This window comes from Micropterus salmoides, unplaced genomic scaffold (assembly GCF_014851395.1).
Source record: "Micropterus salmoides isolate LMB-PRFRI ecotype aquatic unplaced genomic scaffold, ASM1485139v1 Ms_hic_scaffold_15, whole genome shotgun sequence".
NCBI classification, from domain to species: Eukaryota; Metazoa; Chordata; class Actinopteri; order Centrarchiformes; family Centrarchidae; genus Micropterus; species Micropterus salmoides.
Genome location: NW_024040596.1, coordinates 12878626 through 12896657, shown reverse-complemented (window position 1 = coordinate 12896657; position 18032 = coordinate 12878626). Strand labels below are relative to the sequence as shown.

At 38.5% G+C, this 18032-nt stretch overlaps 1 protein-coding gene across 2 annotated transcripts; it reads left to right on the top strand.

The window, feature by feature from the left end:
- The first annotated feature begins 525 nt into the window (after nucleotides 1–525).
- prpf40a (PRP40 pre-mRNA processing factor 40 homolog A) lies at nucleotides 526–17656 on the top strand. 2 transcript variants are annotated; one of them, XM_038720391.1, is made up of 27 exons: nucleotides 526–593; nucleotides 3420–3500; nucleotides 3653–3796; nucleotides 6120–6203; nucleotides 6849–6867; nucleotides 6972–6991; nucleotides 7143–7184; nucleotides 7478–7588; nucleotides 7888–8008; nucleotides 8290–8314; nucleotides 8521–8736; nucleotides 8991–9096; nucleotides 10537–10601; nucleotides 10697–10861; nucleotides 11937–12045; nucleotides 12212–12362; nucleotides 12551–12684; nucleotides 14154–14268; nucleotides 14561–14652; nucleotides 14807–14923; nucleotides 15149–15286; nucleotides 15410–15505; nucleotides 15604–15690; nucleotides 15846–15936; nucleotides 16028–16089; nucleotides 16374–16529; nucleotides 16802–17656. In XM_038720391.1, exons 1-27 carry the CDS (start codon nucleotides 591–593, stop codon nucleotides 16889–16891), a joined length of 2640 nt encoding a protein of 879 aa, XP_038576319.1. In that variant the 5' UTR covers nucleotides 526–590; the 3' UTR covers nucleotides 16892–17656. The 2 variants fall into 2 exon arrangements, with proteins under 2 accessions (XP_038576319.1, XP_038576320.1); XM_038720392.1 differs by lacking the exon at nucleotides 3420–3500 and having other exon boundaries at nucleotides 541–593.
- Nucleotides 17657–18032: the final 376 nt, after the last annotated feature.

Here is an 18032-nt window from a genome sequence, read left to right as displayed (position 1 = left end):
AATATGAATGAAAATTTACCCTTGTGGATATATTCCTTAGCAAAAATTAATACAAGATTTATCAAGTATTTATCTTTAAAATTACACTCAATGTTCATAAAAACAAAAATGACATTTTCATACAGTAGTCCAACATCACAGTAAATAGTATCAGTTACAAATCTACATAACTCTTTCCACATTTTCTTGGTGTAAGTACAATGCCAGAATAAATGGGCTACAGTTTCTCACACAAGAGGAACACATAATGTCAATATTTTTTTAAACTTCATATGAAAGGATTTTACAGGGTAGAAACGATGCAAAATCTTTAAGGAAATTTCCCTGACTTTATTCACCAACATATATTTGTGTGAAAGTCCACATTTCCTTCCAGCAGGTGTTGCATATGAATGTTCACAGTTGTATATTAATATGTTAGTATATTATGTTACCTCTGTTATTGCGCATTTCTGCACATTTCTAACGCAGAATGACGCTACAGAAGCTTAACCTTTGACCTCTCTGTACTCGGCGGGAGTTGAACCAATCGTGTTGCTCGTTGTTGAGAGGTGCTCGAGATTCTTAGAGGTTCATACCCTCTCGCCAACATGGTGAGTACAACCATTCAAAAGAATGTATTATTTGCAGTAAAGTAAAAGCTAATAACTGTCAAAAGTGTACGTGTACTTGTTTGGCGTTTAGTTAGTTGCCGGCTCTGCGTCTCCACGACGCTATAATAATGTTTCACGCCCTAGAACATCACAGGTTAGCACGTCGTGTTAGCACTGAGCTAAGATAGCGGCACACACACATATCGTCATGGTACAGACTATGTCCTGGATGTGATGTTTAGCACGAAATAAAAGTAGAGACCACTAACAGGCAGTTTGCTTTGGTTACACGTAACAATAGTTAATACATGTAACGACATATATACAGCCACACTTAAAAATTGTCAAAAGACCTTTTTAGCTGGCATAATAGTTAGCTAACTAGCTAAACTCTGACGTTAGCTTTCCGAAAACCATTATTCTTTACCAGGGTTTAGACAGAGTCTGTAGTCATTCATTACGAACAGCATTTTACAGATACCTAGGAAGTTGGCATTACTCAGGTGCAAAGATGAGATTTCTGAGAATTAAAGTCACTTAACATGGACAAATACAAAGTAGTCTTCTGCTGGAGAGTCTCTACAGCAGAAGACAGACTGTCAGACACAGTTAACGTTAAGATTATAGCTAAGTTAGCTATTAAGTTGGTAATTTATGTAACGTTAGTTTTCTGGTAACGTTAACCGTTAATGATACTCAGTCACAAACTTAAGTGAATGGAGTCCTCAGCAATATTAGCTTAACGTTAAATAATGTAACATTTCAGTAGGACTGTTGACAAGTGAATTAACGCAAATTTTAGTTAGGTCAGCCAGACTTAATTAACGTTTGGGGTGTTTTTAATTTTGAAAACAAATGTAATGTTACTGTTTGCTTATATGTAATTAGTCTATTACAGTCTAGGTGTGTGGAAGTATTGGCTACAAAAGATTTGAGAGAACACAAAAAGGAGGAGAATTCGACTTGTTAAGTTCACAGATGATTTGAGCATGCAGGAGAAGTTGTTTAACTGAATTTGAGTCAGCTCACTCTTGACAGTTTGAAACTCAACCTACTGACCTGGAGTGGATAGTCATCCTGTTAGATCCCTCCTTCTACTTTCAAAATAAATACAATGACTTTCAACCACCAGATAGTCAAAGAGCAGCATTTGGTGTCAGTATTGTCTAGTTATCATACATTTAAATCTGTTGATATTGAGTAGTTTTTAGTTTTTATAGTTTTTAGTAATATAGTTTTTTTTAGTAAGGTTGAATTAAATGAAGTTAAAAGTAGTTACTTGCTTTATATAATAGTGGCCATGTTAGCTTCACGTTAACCTCTATTTCTAGTGTAATTTTCACAACCAGGTGTAGGGTTTTATTTCTCTTTCCAATTTTATGAATAATTGTAACAGATTTAATGAATTGTTACTACTTAAGGACTGCTGCACTCAGAAATCTAATGAGCAACGCCCACAGTTGAAATTGTAGACAAAATAATATATTCACAAGCTGACTTTTGTTCCTTGTGCTGACGTCTGGATGTGGGTGTGTCCTGTTGCAGCCTGCGATTCAAAAATGGTTGGCAGGTAAACGTTTGCGATCTCAAGTGCTCAGAAGCTGCCAGAACAACTGGAGAAACTTAAGAGATTTGGGAAGGAGCGTGTGCAACCACGCTGAAATCTAATTCTCCAATTGTGCGGGCTGAGTAGCGGTCAGAGTTTGTTCTCAGCTCTCTCAAATCTTTCGCCGTCAACCTACTTCCATATAGATGCAAAACGAATGCAGGCAAATATAACAGCCTGTTATAAATCCCCATGAAGATTGTAATGTTCTGATTATGTTGAAATTGTTTTAGAGAGCTGTTGATTTCACTTTATGGTGATTTTGGAGGCTGTAGTTTTGGGTGCTGTTATATTGTACTGCCTTATACTAAGAGTTGTTTCCTATATTTTTTCCCACCTTCTGTTTTATAAATATTGTGGAACGATACTACATGTTTAAACTCTGACATGTTCATTGGCTATTTTTTTGAACATTTGATAACTGAATGTGAAAGTATCCATCAATCATCAACACTTATCCTGCGTACAGGGTCACGGGGTGTGAAAGTATCATTTAGTCTATTCTCATCATTTGATGAGATTTAGTTTGTGCATGTCAGTATAAAACGTTTTTTAACATTTTATTTTGATTAAAGTATTACTTGTAATATTGTAGTGAGAAAGTCTTATATAACAACATCTTAAAAACGTATGGATGTTTCTGGAGATACTAAATAGGGCTGGGTGATATGGCCAAAAATGTTATCATGATAAAAAAAATGTATTTTAGTCGATATCAATAATTACCATGATAAATGTGAAATCTTTATTTCTTTCAAGTTTGAAGGCAGATTTTTGCTCCTGAGTGAAAGTTGAAGTAACAAGATGGTTAATTGTGGTTTTTAACTATTCTGTATGGTCAGAACTTGCCAAACAGTGCATCATTTCACAAAACATTAAAAACAATTGTGCTAGATGAAAGATGATAAAATCTTTTTTGCAACATAAAAATATGCATGAGTAAAATTAATAGTAAAATTTCAGTCCTTTTCCCTCAAGAAAATAAATATCTTGATACAAAAATGAATTGCTGATTCCTTTGTGATTCGAATGAATTAAATTCAACATTTGTTATATTTAAATCGAAGAAAATTATATTGCAATAATTATTGTTATTGTTTAATCGTCCAGCCCTAACCATGATGGTGGCTTTATTGAACTAAGCACGCTGCTAACTACGTATCACACCACTGGCTTTTGTGAGTTTACTAACTCTTTGCGGTGTTTCTTATTCATGACAGTCTTCATCGGAGGCTAATAATGGCCCGAGCCAAGCACCACCTTATCCAGGTGTACCGCCCTCAGGGATTCCTCCCCCATTTGTAAGTCAGTGACAGATATATTTATGACAATTAGTTTTTCACCTCTTGTTTTCAGTCGTCATACAGGGCTATACTTAGAGTGGTAATATTAACAGTCTTCATTAATGTTTAATTAAATCTCATGTATCATTTTTCCTTCTTCGTTTGTCTAGATGGGACCACCAGGAATACCGCCTCATTTTCCTCCCATTGGAATGCCCCCTATGGGACAACGACCACCCAGCATGACTCCAATGCCACCTGGTATAATTCCCCCTGGTATAATGCCACCAATGGGAGCACCACCAATGGGACAGGTGAGCCTTGTGGGAAGCTTGTCGGGTTGCCTTTATTTTGTTGGACTTGTTAGTTCTACAACTTGGTTGCTTGTGTTTCTGCTGCTCTTCATACTTGGATGACTTAGACTTACCGTTTAACACGTCCCATAACAGATAAGTGAAAAGCTAGATGGTAGATTTTATAACTTTAATAAAGAGACACACTTGGTGCTGCTTTGGAGTTTATGGTGCTTTAGGTTGATGTACTGCTTTACTGAAAGAATAAATGTTGCTGTTTGGAGATTTTAGAAACACAGTAGTACAGTGTCACCATAAGTCAGTGGTTCTCAAACTTTTTCTGTCACGCCCCCATTTATAATCCAAAAAGTTCCCCCACCTACCCTGGCAAAAGTGGATTTCATTTTTATCAGTTATTAACAATACAAGCGATTGAAATAAACAAGATTTAGGTTAGCAAAATAGCCTTGTTAGCATCAGAGCACTTTGTTTATGTCACCACATGAATCATATTCAGGTTCGCTCAACATCCACAACCTCCCTGAAGTGGCTTTACGGCCCGCCAGGGGGCCCCGCCCTCTAGTTTGAGAACCACTGCCATAACTCAGAGTAAAACTTTAAATAAACTTAAGTTTTCCCCTCAACTCAGTTATGTGTAGGTAATGAGAAACATTATTGTTAATGTCCCTGTTTTGTACTTCTGTACAGATGCTAACGTGCTAAACATTGAAATATATCGTTGGAGAGAATAGCTATTAATATAGCGCTCAGAGTCCACTATAAAGATGGGTTTTCGCGGGGTCTTAAAAAGTCTTAAATTCGCAGACGTTTGTGTTCTAGGTCTCATAATTAATAATTTGACCACGGAGGGGCTGAGATTAGTAATGTTAAAGCAAATTAGGGATGCAAACTAGTCCTTTTAAGCTAATAAGGAGATTATTCTTTTGGATTTTGATGTACAAATGAAATGCTTGTAATTATACAGAAGGGAGGTGGTTCTCATGTTGCCTATTTTTATGTTAATTTCTACAAATGTATAAAGCAGTAAATTAAGACACAAAAGGCAAACATGAACAATCCTGTAATGATTCTGAGGTCATATTAACAGGATTTTCCAGCCATTAACGTGGTGAGGCTCAACAAAGCTTGGTGCTGCGCCAGCATCAAAACTAATTACATGAATTTTCCCAGATGTAATGGTTATAATTCAAACCCTATATACTTATTTAGCAAGTTTAGCTTTTGGGTGTAGTTTATTCAAAATCTTTTCTAGATTTTCCTACTTATTACAAGATTATGATTTTTTATTTATTGGAAAACATAAAAATGTTCGTGGGGGATGACCACCTAAACCCGCAACACAAAAATGGCATCTTAATTTTTTACATTATACTGCCCTGTGAAAGCCTGTTCCATGGACATTATTTTTTATTATTTGTAAATGTACCTGCTTTGCACCTGCCACAACCTCTCCCTGCACTCACTCACACACACACACTTTTACCTCTGTCTCTCACTGCCAATACACCGGCATTCCCTGCCTCTCTGTCTCCCTGTCTGCTCCCCTGACTTTCTCCATTAGCAGTAGGTTATGTTTTAGAAAGTCACAGAAAAGACACAGAACTCGAAATTTTTCTGGATGTTTCCACCCTTGATCCTTTTTCATGGCAGCAGGTGCACCTAATGCCAGCTTGTTAATTACATAGCTTATCAATGTCATTGTCCATCCTGGTGTTTCATTGTTGACATCGTCCAATGCAATCACCCATCCCTAATTGGAATACATTTATTTACCCTGCAAGTAATTTTGTGACTGTATTTCTTTTGTAATTTTCTTTTTTTGATGATGTGAAATTTCATTCATAGTGGTCTTTAAAAGGTCTTCAAAAAATTTGACTAGGTGAAACCCGTAGAAACCCTGCACTTAGCTGAAGAAGATTGCTTGTTGATCATTTCGAACCTCTGCCATTGGTTACCTGAATACTGCTGTGGTCGCCATGTATTTATCTTTTCATGCAAAAATGGATCACATGTAGCAAGCACGTATGGCCCCGTCATGCATATAAATAGGTGTGATATTGGGGACTGTTGGAAGGTGCCAGCAACACAAGTCTGGAAAGGTGGAGACAATGTAGTTTGGTGTGTTGCTGCTTCACAGATCGCAAGCTGTGGCATCACACTGTTAAATAAGCAGAGCAGACTAAGTTTCACCTTCTCCCCTCCAGCTGCAAGCAGCCTTCCACACAGACATCCAACACCCTGACTCACACTGTCGTAATACTTCTGCGTGCGCTAGGTGGTATTGAAATGCCAGATGAATATTTCATGATGTTTCTTTTATTAGATGCCAGGCATGATGCCACCTATGATGCCAGGGATGATGATGCCCCCTCGCATGCCAGCTGCGGCTGTACAACCAACGGGGCCGGTAACTCTCTTCACTACTTTTTCATCAGTGCTCTGCTTCACACTGCTTAAAAATACACTGCACTCTGTGAAATGCTAAATGAAGCATTTGCACAGCCGAGTAACACTGTTTAAAAAATCTGGAAAAAAAAAAAATCTAAACCACACATTGAAATGAAACTGCTGAAAAACCTAATTAAATACAGTGTCTGATTAAAATGAACACCTGCGTGCAGTATGTGTCAAAAATATTGTCACTTTTTTGTTTTGGCTTTGGTTTAGCTGTGAATCACTGTAAACGTAATGAAACACATGAGCCCTCCACTGCTGATGTTCTGTTAATTTTTCTTTTTTACTGAGTAGCAAGCAAGTTATGCAAATTAGCAATTTGATACATTTATTGTGACAGCATCCAGGCAGTTTTAGAGATCAAAAGACATCCACTTAAGCAGAGCAGACTAAGTTTCAGAAGTATATTTTTGCATCTCGAGGGCGTGGACATTTGTACTAATTAGGAAAGCTATGTCAGTTACTGTGTATTGTGAATGATGAGTCTATGTTCCCAGCTGAATTCATTCAGTGCTAGAGACGTGTGCTGATATATACTTAGAGATTTGTGAGTGTTTCTTGGGAAGGTTATCCACTAACAAAATTGTCATTTCCACAGCCTGGTGTTGACACCACAAGTAAGATGCTTAATCTATTACTTTACTTACAAATCATACTTTTTGCACATTTTGTATTTATTAGAAGTGCAGCGTCTGACTGATTTGTGTCTTTATCCTCACAGCTGCTGCACCTGGAACAGCTGTAAGTATAACATCAATTTTCTTCATATGCAGTAATAGCAAGTTTACGTTTTGGCAATTTTGAGTTCTCATCGTTCTCACCAGTATTTTGTCTTCTGTCTTCTCAATAACTGTGGTCTGTCAAAGTTTCATTTGTGCCCTTTTCCCTGCAGAGTACCACAAATGGATCTCCACAGGATGAACAGCCAAAGAAGGTTTGTGCAAATTAAACATTAAAAGATGAATGTGAAAGACTTGACAATATTAACGAGAAACTCTAAAATAATTATAAATAAAACCATAGTTAAGCCCTCTGTGACCCATCCACCATTGTGTCCCTGAGCAAGACACTTGCTCCAGAGGTGTGCGACCTCTGACATGTATAGCAATTGTAAGTCGGTTTGGATAAAAGCGTCAGCTAAATAAATAAATGCATATGTGGTTTCTTGCTCTCTTTCTTTTTTTAAGACTGAAACAGTTGATTTATCTGTTGTTTGGTCTTCCTTAGAAATCCCTGTGGACAGAACACAAATCACTGGATGGGAAAACCTATTACTACAATACAGAGACCAAGCAGTCCACTTGGGAGAAACCGGATGAACTCAAATCTCCTGCAGAGGTACAGACCTTTTCTGCTATGATTCAGCAGAACATCAACCCTGTTTTACACATAGTTTTTATCAGGGAAGGTATGCAAATTTAATAAAATTGTAAATGTGCCAGATTTAGCCAAAGTTGACTGACTTTTTCAGTATAGTGCATATATGAAAAGTCTCATTCATGTCATAGAGAGAGAGTTATACATAGTTATACAATAATTATTTTCTAATGGATCCTAACATCACATGACTTATCTTTATCCAGTGTATCACAACTGAAATACTTTCCTTTCTGTGTTTTACACCTTTTTCTTCTTAGCAAATGCTGTCTAAATGCCCTTGGAAGGAGTACAAGTCAGACACAGGGAAGCCTTACTATTACAACTCTCAGACGAAGGAGTCCAGATGGACCAAACCCAAAGAGCTGGAGGATCTTGAAGGTAACAAACTGCTGTGTGATGATGTCAAACCTGTTGTGAGAAAGACACTCATGTTCCATACTTGCTGCTCTCAGTGGATGAGCCTTTAACTACATGATGAATGGTAGGCCGCTGGCCTGTTTGACGAAACATCATGCATTAGAGGGTGTTTGGGCATCATTTATGTACAAACACAAATACAGGAGCACATGATGGCTCCTGCAGTACATTTATCTCTTCAGTGTTATCTGCAGGAAATGAAAATAAGTACCCTAATAGCTATGTCCTTTTGTCTATTTCAGCTATGATCAAAGCAGAGGAGAATGGGTAAGAGCTTCACTGCTCCACTACGTATTATTAAGAACAATTACAATTTATTTTATTAAAATGTATTTATTCCTTCATGACGCAAACCTTTTTTATGTTATGATTTATTCTATATAGATATCACTCTTTATGTCTCGGTCAGCTACATTGTCCCAGTATTCTTCCATTCATGTGGTGTGGTTTGACTTGTCATGGTCTGATTTCAGAACGACAGAGGCAGTGCCTCCTGGCACCGCAGCAGCTCCTGCAGTGCAAGCAGATAATACAGCCACTATGGCAACCGTAATGGAGGCGGAAACTGCAACAGCAGTCTCAGAGGAACACCTGTCTCAGGCGGCAGTGCATCACACAGCTGAGGTCAAGTCTGCAGATGCACCTGTGGCTTCCTCTGAGAGCTCAGCCCCCACAGAGGCCACAGCCAGGTAAACTGTTATGTCTGATAAAGAGATGAGTACTTGGATATACACCATATACATCAAGTCAAAACCATAGAGTCTCAATGACACTGAGTTTATGTACACAGCACCCTTTCAGCTTAATGTATTCATGGATGAAGAGATCTATTCATATGTTTAATTAATTAATTTAATTTATCACGGCCATAAACTCTCAATGTTCAAAATGCTTCATCCAAACACAGCTAAGCTAATCGAATAACATCATCTTTTGCCCTCAGTATTGAAGTCACAAAGGAAGAACGACCAGAACTTCAAAAGAAAGTGTACAAATGGAACACGAAAGAGGAGGCCAAGCAGGCCTTCAAAGAACTGCTGAAGGAGAAGGTTAGTCAGGCTGCCAAATGGGGTTAACGCATAGAAGAACCAGAGGCCACACGCTGTAGGAGAATGGAGAAGGGTGTGTTGTCTCTGCCAGCCTGTAGTGCATGTTCATGTCACTTGACATTTAGTTGGTCAAATATAAAAAGGAATTCACTCTGCTTGTATCAGCGTCTTCCTAGACTTACATTAGTATCCATTAATGTGCTTTTAGCTGTGACCAGCACCATGAATACTTAATTCTGTATATTGGTTGGTCAGTCTAAAAAGGTTTTAAAAGAAGCCATCACAGCCATAAAGACTGTAGGGCTGACGGCCTCATCACTTGGAGAAGAACTCAGTTTGCAATGCAATATTGAAGGATTCAGTCCCAACAATTCGCCATCAAGGTGGCTGTAGTTTAGTTATTTAAAGTTATTTAAGTACTGTCTGTTCAATACATTTTAGTTGATAATAATTAGTTAGTTAATATTTAATAATAATCTCGAGACAGTCATGTTAACCCTGTCAGTAAGTAGTGCTTTACTGCAAGTGTTCCATTTTCTTATTATATGAGGCTGCTTTGATCAAACAATGTGGACTGCAAGCTGTAGAAACGGCAGTTTACACAAATAAGCTTTGGTATGGTTGACAGAACTCAGAGCCTAATGTTTTCATCTAAGTAACTCTAACAAGTGTTTCTATGATTGAGTTGTACACCATTATACATGTTTTTAAGGTTAATTGTACCACGCCAGTCTCATTATGCCTCCTAATGCCAGGTGTGTTTACCAGCACATCATTTGCATTTTGATCTGGATCTAATCCCTGCCCCCCCCCCATGAGCCACTGGGAGGTCTTTGCACGATTGTTAAGCTTCACCTCCTGTTGCTGTGGATGTGCTGTGTGTTCAGTTGCGAGGCCTCAGAGCACCACCCACCTTGAATGCTGCTATATTTAGGCTCTTTTTAATTTTGTGCACAAAGCTCTCCTCTGAGATTGCTTGCCATTTCCTGCAAGATCTTAATGGCTCTGTCTTTATGATTAGCTTTATTGGATCAAAGGCATGGGGCTGGCTGGGATTAAGACAGTGAGAGAAAGCGGCACGCCTCAGTGAGTTAGAATAACTGTGACAACTGACAAGACAGAGCCATGTGGTGGAATCGGTTCATAATGGATGAAGGAATCATTCCCAGGGAGAGGCAAGTGGCAGAAAGGGCACTTACATAAGTCCTCAGTAGCACTTCTTTGAATTATTGCCACTTCACACTCCTTAACCTGGCATCAATTAGTAATAAAGAAAATGTGTGGACTTCTAGGAGACAAAGCAGCACAGCTCATGGTTCCTCTTCCTGTCTCACATGCTTTTTCTAACAAAGAGCAATAGAACAATCAATTTTCTTTGATCGCTTGTTTGAATATGTTGAAATTACTGATCATTATTGAATTTAATTCTCCATATTTCAGGGTGTGTCCTCAAACTCCTCTTGGGAACAGGCTATGAAAATGATTATCAATGATCCCCGCTACAGGTACACTTTTCTCCTGGGATCAGTTTATTTATTTACAGTAACAGGTGAGAAGAATGCCCATCTGACCTCCAAACTCTCACTTTTTTGTCACACAGCGCACTTCCTAAACTGAGTGAGAAGAAACAGGCGTTCAATGCCTACAAAGTCCAAACAGAGAAGGAAGAAAAAGAGGAGGCTAGAATTAAATACAAGGAGTCTAAAGAGACCTTTCAGAGGTTCTTGGAGAACCACGAGAAGATGACATCAACCACCAGATACAAGTAAGAGCTGCAGTGATCTCACAATAAAGGTTGTTTTTTTTCTTCATGTATCGATTTGTGGTTCCCTGAATTGTCAATATGATTATGCAGATGGGATCAGTGAAAGGTCATCAATGGCTTGTGCACGCTATCGTGTAGTTATAGCAAAAGCTTCCACTTGAACTGCTTCAAACTGTTGTTGCCCTTGTCACATTGATGTTGCTTGATTGTGTTTGCCACGACATAATGTTGCTAGATCACAATTTTGTGAGTGAACAGACTTAAGCAACGTTGTGATTTGTTGGTGTTTTGATGTTAGGGAGAAGATGCACATGACATTTTGGATTTGGATCTAATTCACACACTTTCTATTCTGTTTTATATTCTTTCTCACTGTTTTCAATGAGTTTCTTACACATAAATGCAACAGAGATGTTACTAGTCTAGAAAGAGCATCTTTTTTACTACATGTGTACTAATTCAGGTTGTTCAGGGTTCAAGGTGTTATGCATTGGAAATTATCCGTGGTCTTGCATGTCACATCATTGCGTGTGACATCCAGTTCACCACCAGCACGCTTTGGTTTGGCATCTGGGTGAAAGTCATTGGGACGGACGGCTCGACTGGTGACCTTGACAAAGAGCCAGTTTCAGAGTTGAGTTGGCACTGGAGTTGTTGTGACTGGGGCTGTAATCTGGGATAGTTGACAACAGGTTGGATTGGACAGAGGGGGTGTGTGTGTGTGTGTGTGTGTGTGTGTGTGTGTGTGTGTGTGTCCTTAAGTTTAATACCTAATTTCACTACACTCAACCGCCCCTTCCACTTCTGAGCTTCAAGTTTGGAACAGCCGTCAAGAAAATTATATATTTTCAGTGCATGTCAGGAAAGACAGCTCTATGTCCTAAGGAGTTCATCTGTACTTTTTCCATTTTTCATTAACATGTTATGAGTTTTTTTATTAACTCTACACAACTGTGAACATGATGGCTTGCACTAGCTGATGTGTTGAAGGTAAATTTGGCCTATGAAATGCTGCCCTCATGTGGGTTATTGTGTGAATAAACCCTAAATGACTATGTGCGTACTTGCAATCCAGGAAAGCAGAACAGATGTTTGGTGAGCTTGAGGTGTGGAGCTGTGTACCAGAGAGAGACAGACTGGAGATCTATGAAGATGTATTGTTCTACCTTGCTAAGAAAGAAAAGGTAAGGCTCTGTTTTACAGTTAACCAAAATCTCCCTTTGAGTCTTTGAGATTTCCAGTCTGCATGTATTATAATAATGGTGTAAACTCATTCAACTGTCGGTCTTCATCTGCCACTATTAACACAATTGACACAATTAACTGGTTTCCTCCACAAACTGTTTCCAGGAGCAAGCCAAGCAACTAAGAAAGCGGAACTGGGAAGCTCTGAAGAACATTTTGGACAACATGGCCAACGTCACATACCGCACCACCTGGTCTGAGGCCCAGCAGTACCTGCTAGACAACCCTACCTTTGCAGAGGATGAGGAGCTGCAGAGTATGAGAGCAGAAATTCACATCTACTAATTTAGTTTGAAACCAATGGTAGAAGCGAGAAGACAAAGTTTCTACCTCACTTTAGGTTCACGTGGTTCTATGTGAATATTTGTAAACTATTATGATATAATATAACTATTAACTATATGAGTTCTCCCTCTTCTCCTTGGTGTTATCGTCCGCTCACAGATATGGACAAAGAGGATGCCCTCATTTGTTTTGAGGAGCACATCCGGGCGCTAGAAAAGGAGGAGGAGGAAGAGAAACAGAAGACTCTTCTCAGGGAGAGGAGACGGCAACGCAAGAACCGAGAGGCCTTCCAGGTGAGAGGGAATGGAGGGGAATCTCAAAACACATAAGAAATTTGAAGTCACCATGTCAGGGAAAGAAATGCCAGCTTCTCATGTTACAGAAGTAAATTATTGCTTCAGTCTGATAGTAGCTGTTTCTGTTGGTGTAAAAAAGGTTTAATAATGATTTAAATCCATGTCACAAAAAGGACAAATTCTGTTGGTATAAAGTTTAGCCCAGGGTTCGTACAGTCATAAAAAACCTGTAAAAGTCATGGAGACAGCTCTGAATCACATATTGTTTGTCAATATTTATTATTTATTTATTTTTATAAAGCGCACATTCATAACAGAGGATATCTAATTGCACTTATTAGAGCAGATCTAAACCGAACTCTTTGTAATATTACTGTCAGGCCTCTCTGTGGCCGCTTGTGCAGCTTGTTACAGTGTTAAAAAAACAGCGACAGAGATGCGTCGTCTGCAGTTCTGCATTGATGGTTATGATTACTGATGAGTTTAAACTTAGCATTAACACATTAGAGACCATTTTTCTTGCACAAGGATTTAATGATTGAAAACGACCCACAAAAAGAAACTGCTATATTGTTTAACTGGAATTATTATTATTATTATTATTATTATTATTATTATACTAGTGGAAAGCTATATAGTATATGAAATGATGATGAATATAGTAACATTATATATTTAATATTTTAACATTATAGTAACACTATACTATTAAATTAATTTTATACTTTTTATTTATTGTTTTAATATACTAATACACTCATTTATACTAGTTCCTCCTCCAGGTTATGGATAGAGCCTCTGCAGTTGACAGATGTAGATTTAGCCAGAGCCAGGATATATTGAAACACTGTCATGATAATAGTCTAAAACTATGAGGAAATGCAGTTTTTATTCCAATAACTATAAATTTCTTGGGTTACAACCCACAGCACCACACTATGTACTCTTGTATAGTTTTTTTTCCTTCTTTTTTGTCCTATGCTAATTACATGCCTGACTAAGGCCAGTAAACACTTATGACATCTATCGATTAGTCATTAGCCTATAAAATAGAGAAGGCTGTGGTGACACTACACTCCCACGTGTGTTGAGTCTACGTCAGTTGCCTGTGGTAGTTTGTTTGGCTCGTGTCCACCTGGCACCATTAACTGTCTAGAAAATAGATTGGGAAATCTAGATTTAATAATGGAGGCGAGGACAGCAGCTACGAAAAAGTTCATCTTTCTTCTCTGTTACCAAGCAAACATCAATGACAGATGCTGTGTAGAATGAAATTGCCTCCTAGGTACTATGGGCGCTAAAGGTGGCTAATTCGCATTATTCTTACAATCATGTGCAGACACAGGCCTGCTCTTTTTATTTGCGGAGTCATTAAAAATTGGCTTAAAATCATGGAGATTCATTGTTCTAAATGTGTATGAACCCTGGTTGCTGTCCTGAATTCATATTCTGTTGTTTCCTTCCAGAAATTCCTGGATGAGCTGCACGACCATGGTCAACTTCACTCCATGTCTGCCTGGATGGAGATGTACCCGACCCTGAGCTCAGACATCCGCTTTGCCAACATGCTGGGCCAGCCGGGTAGGACAGCAGGCCACAGCACACGTGGCTTCACACGTCCCCATGTGCTGAATGCTCTGAAGCACGTGGATGTGACACGCAGACAAAAGCACATGACATGAACACAGAAATAAAGCATACACAGCTCAGGATGTAAATATTGAATGAATCACATTGTTGGTTTTTTTTACCCCTTTTATTTTATTATTTAGTTTTATATAGTTTTTACATTTCCCCAAAACACAGTCCTTTTTAATTGTTATTATTTAGTTGAAGGTTTTGTTTGCTGCTGACTTTACCGTCTGCTTTGCAGGTTCCACTCCCCTGGATCTGTTCAAATTCTATGTGGAAGACTTGAAGGCCCGCTACCATGATGAAAAGCGGATCATCAAAGATATCCTTAAGGTAAGATAGTTTATATCTCTGGTGAAAATTGTATTTATATCTGGCATAGTGCCATAGGAACAAACTGTTCACTGTGCTCTCTTATTATTATTTTGTCACACAACTTAGTTTATCTCCTGCTTCCCTTCTTGCATGTTCCTTCTGATGCTGCCAGGACAAAGGCTTTCTGGTCGAAGTCAACACTAGCTTTGATGACTTTGGGTCTGTCATCAGTTCAGACAAGAGAGCCACCACACTGGATGCAGGAAACATAAAGCTGGCCTTCAACAGTGTAAGTCCTATGTAGTATGTATGTAGGACAGGAGCTACATACATACTAGCTATTCACAAAACCTGCGTAGTTCCTTAAGACAAGGTATATTGACAGGATAACATTTCGAAGCTTAAGCCAACATCTGTGTCTTTGGATCTCGGGCTTAAAAACTCACCTTGTTGTTTTCACATTTTTGATCTTTGTTTATCAGATTAACCCATTTTGCAACATCTTTCTGTGCAGTTATTGGAGAAGGCAGAAGCCAGAGAGAGAGAGCGAGAAAAGGAGGAGGCCAGGAAGATGAAAAGGAAAGAAGCAGCCTTTAAAAACATGCTGAAGCAGGCCACACCACCACTGGAGCCTGAGACTACATGGGAAGGGGTACGGGTTCTAATCATTGCTAAATTATTCTCAAAAGTAATAAACATTAGCATGCCTTTAATATTTTTATTGTACTGTCATGTCATTTGATGTTTTGTGATGACTGTCATTTTACAATTTCAGATCAGAGAGAGATTCTTAAAAGAATCTGCCTTTGAAGATGTGACTCTGGAGTCGGAGAGGAAAAGGATATTCAAAGACTTCATGCACGTCTTAGAGGCGAGTGTGTCTGACTGCGGGAACGGGCTGAATTGATCAATCATGATAACAAAGATGATAATGATTAACATGGCATGTATTTTGATTTGTTTTTACAGCATGAATGCCAACATCACCACTCCAAGACAAAGAAGCACTCGAAGAAGTCCAAGAAGCACCACAGGAAACGATCCCGCTCTCGATCTGTTAGTAATCCTCACCACTGTGCTTACACAAGACAATTAGCTGCGGGCAAACAATTTAGCAATCACTCTGCAAAAATACACCATTTGCCCATATCTCAACACTCCACATCATGGTTTGTTAATCTCTGAATTCCTCCACTTTAATGTTTTGACAGGGCTCAGAGTCTGAGGATGATGAGTACCACAAGAAGAAAAAGAGGTCACAGTCCAAATCTCCCTCTGAACGCTCGTCTAGTGCAGAATCTGGTGAGTGGCTATCAAAGCTTAGATGTTCTATTTATCATCTAATGGAAGAAGGGCAGCACTATTGACATTGACTGACATTTTCTAAAACCAGAAAGAAGCTATAAAAAATCCAAGAAGCACAAGAAGAAGGGCAAGAAGAGACGTCACAAGTCCGTAAGTACACCGTACAGGAAGATGCTACAATCCAGTTATTGTGTATGTACAATCTGAATGTAGGACGGAACAATTAATGAAATCTTATGAAAACTGCAGTATGGCCTACTGCAATTTCAAAATCGCATGAGGTGAAATATTTGTTCAAGGTGAAATGTGTGTCAAAATACCATTTTAAATATTAAAATGGCCTACATATTATATATAAATATATTTTCGAAGTCGTTCAGCCCTTGATGACTGATGTGTTTGTATGTGCACTGATGGTTGATTATGACAACCAGGCATCGCCAGACTCCGACAATGAGAAGAAAGGAAGAGAGCGTGATGGAAAGCGTGAAAAAGACCTAGAGAAAGATAAAGAGAACGACAAGTCTCGGGGGAAATCTCGCTCAGACTCTAAACAGAAGTCTCCTAAAAGAAAAGCGGCAAAAGAGGAGGTTGGTTTTCTTGATTACTATATGATTTTTTTTTTTTTTATTCCAGCAAACTGCTGTTGAAGTTACCTTGATTTTGAAGTTGATGGAGATTTAAGTAGTCAAATTTAACACTTAAAAGTATGTTTTAGAACAAATCCTAGTTTAATTAATTAAACTCTTAATCTGCAGCTGCTGCACATTTTTGGGCCTCTTTTGTTTGTTAGAATGCATCTCACTTTTATCTTTATACCACCATTGTTTATGACAATACAGTGTGCTTGTGTTGTGTTCAGGGAGGTTGGGATACGTCAGGCAGTGAGCTGAGTGAAGGAGAGCTGGAGAAAAGGAGAAGAACTTTACTGGAACAGCTGGATGCACCTTGATGATCACACCTGTGCTGCCCTTATTGTATTTGTCCTCTTCTACAAACATGCATTCCCCATCCGAGCTCATCTGACTTTACTGGTCATACCGCCCTGGGCGGACTGTGTGAGATAACACCTTTCTCTGGTATTTAGGGGAATGTGCTACACTGAGCTTACACACGTATTTTGGTGACTAATTTGATATCAGGAAATGGATTGTCTGATCAGTTGTTAAATGTCAGGTTGTCTTTTTGTTGCTTTTGTTAGCTTTAAGATTTTTTTTTAGTTGATTGTAGTTGTACATGTTTTCCATTGCCAATATTTTTTATATTCAATTAAAAGTATATCTTAAATGTCACACTGACTGACTGTCACCTGGAAAAGTAGCATGAGATGAAATAGGTTTGAGGACATCACATTCCTTATCTGTGGACACGTCCAAAGATAATGAAAACGTGTTTGATTTGATACAACTTAACTGGAGCTGTGATCTCCAGGGATGATCTATCAAGGTTTTAATTGGAGCGTTTGTTAAAACTGATATACTGTAGTGAAATGTAATAAAATACTGTTTCAATGGATTGCGTCTGTAATTGGATGCTTTAGACAGAGCTATTCAACTGTATTTAGGGGCCAAATTTCCAGGAAGCTAGGGCCAGACATATCCCCGAGCTTATTCTCATTATGAATGTACACTTGACATAACGTGCAGCTACTTTTTCAAAACTTATTTTGCTATGTTGCAAATGTCACAAACAAAAAAAGGAAATAAATGGGCCTTCTTTAAGTAATTAGCCCAAGTGCTTAATTTCATTTTCTTTGAATCACCGCTGTGATATAGGCTCAAAAGTAAACATGTATTCGGAATATGTATTCTACAAGCCATTTGGAGTAATTTGGTCAGTTCTAACATCTCTTACTTACATCACAGCATTTCCTGTCAACGTTTATAACCACCTTTCTTGTTTTCTGCCTACTTCCTAAAGTTTAGGAGACACCTAGCTAAAACGAGTGCAGGCTAATACAACAGTCTGCAATAAATTCTAATTTCATGAAGATTATGTTCTACTTTTGAAAAAGCTGTTAAGGTGTTGATTAACCTCATTGATCATTGTGGATGCTTATATAAGGCTGTGGAATTGTACTGTGTTATCCTGAG

Coding starts and splice junctions, on each gene's coding strand:
- prpf40a (XM_038720391.1), top strand. Junction 6,992..7,142: donor CTGCTGCACCTGGAACAGCT/GTAAGTATAACA, acceptor TTTTCCCTGCAG/AGTACCACAAATGGATCTCC. Junction 9,097..10,536: donor AAGAACTGCTGAAGGAGAAG/GTTAGTCAGGCT, acceptor TCCATATTTCAG/GGTGTGTCCTCAAACTCCTC.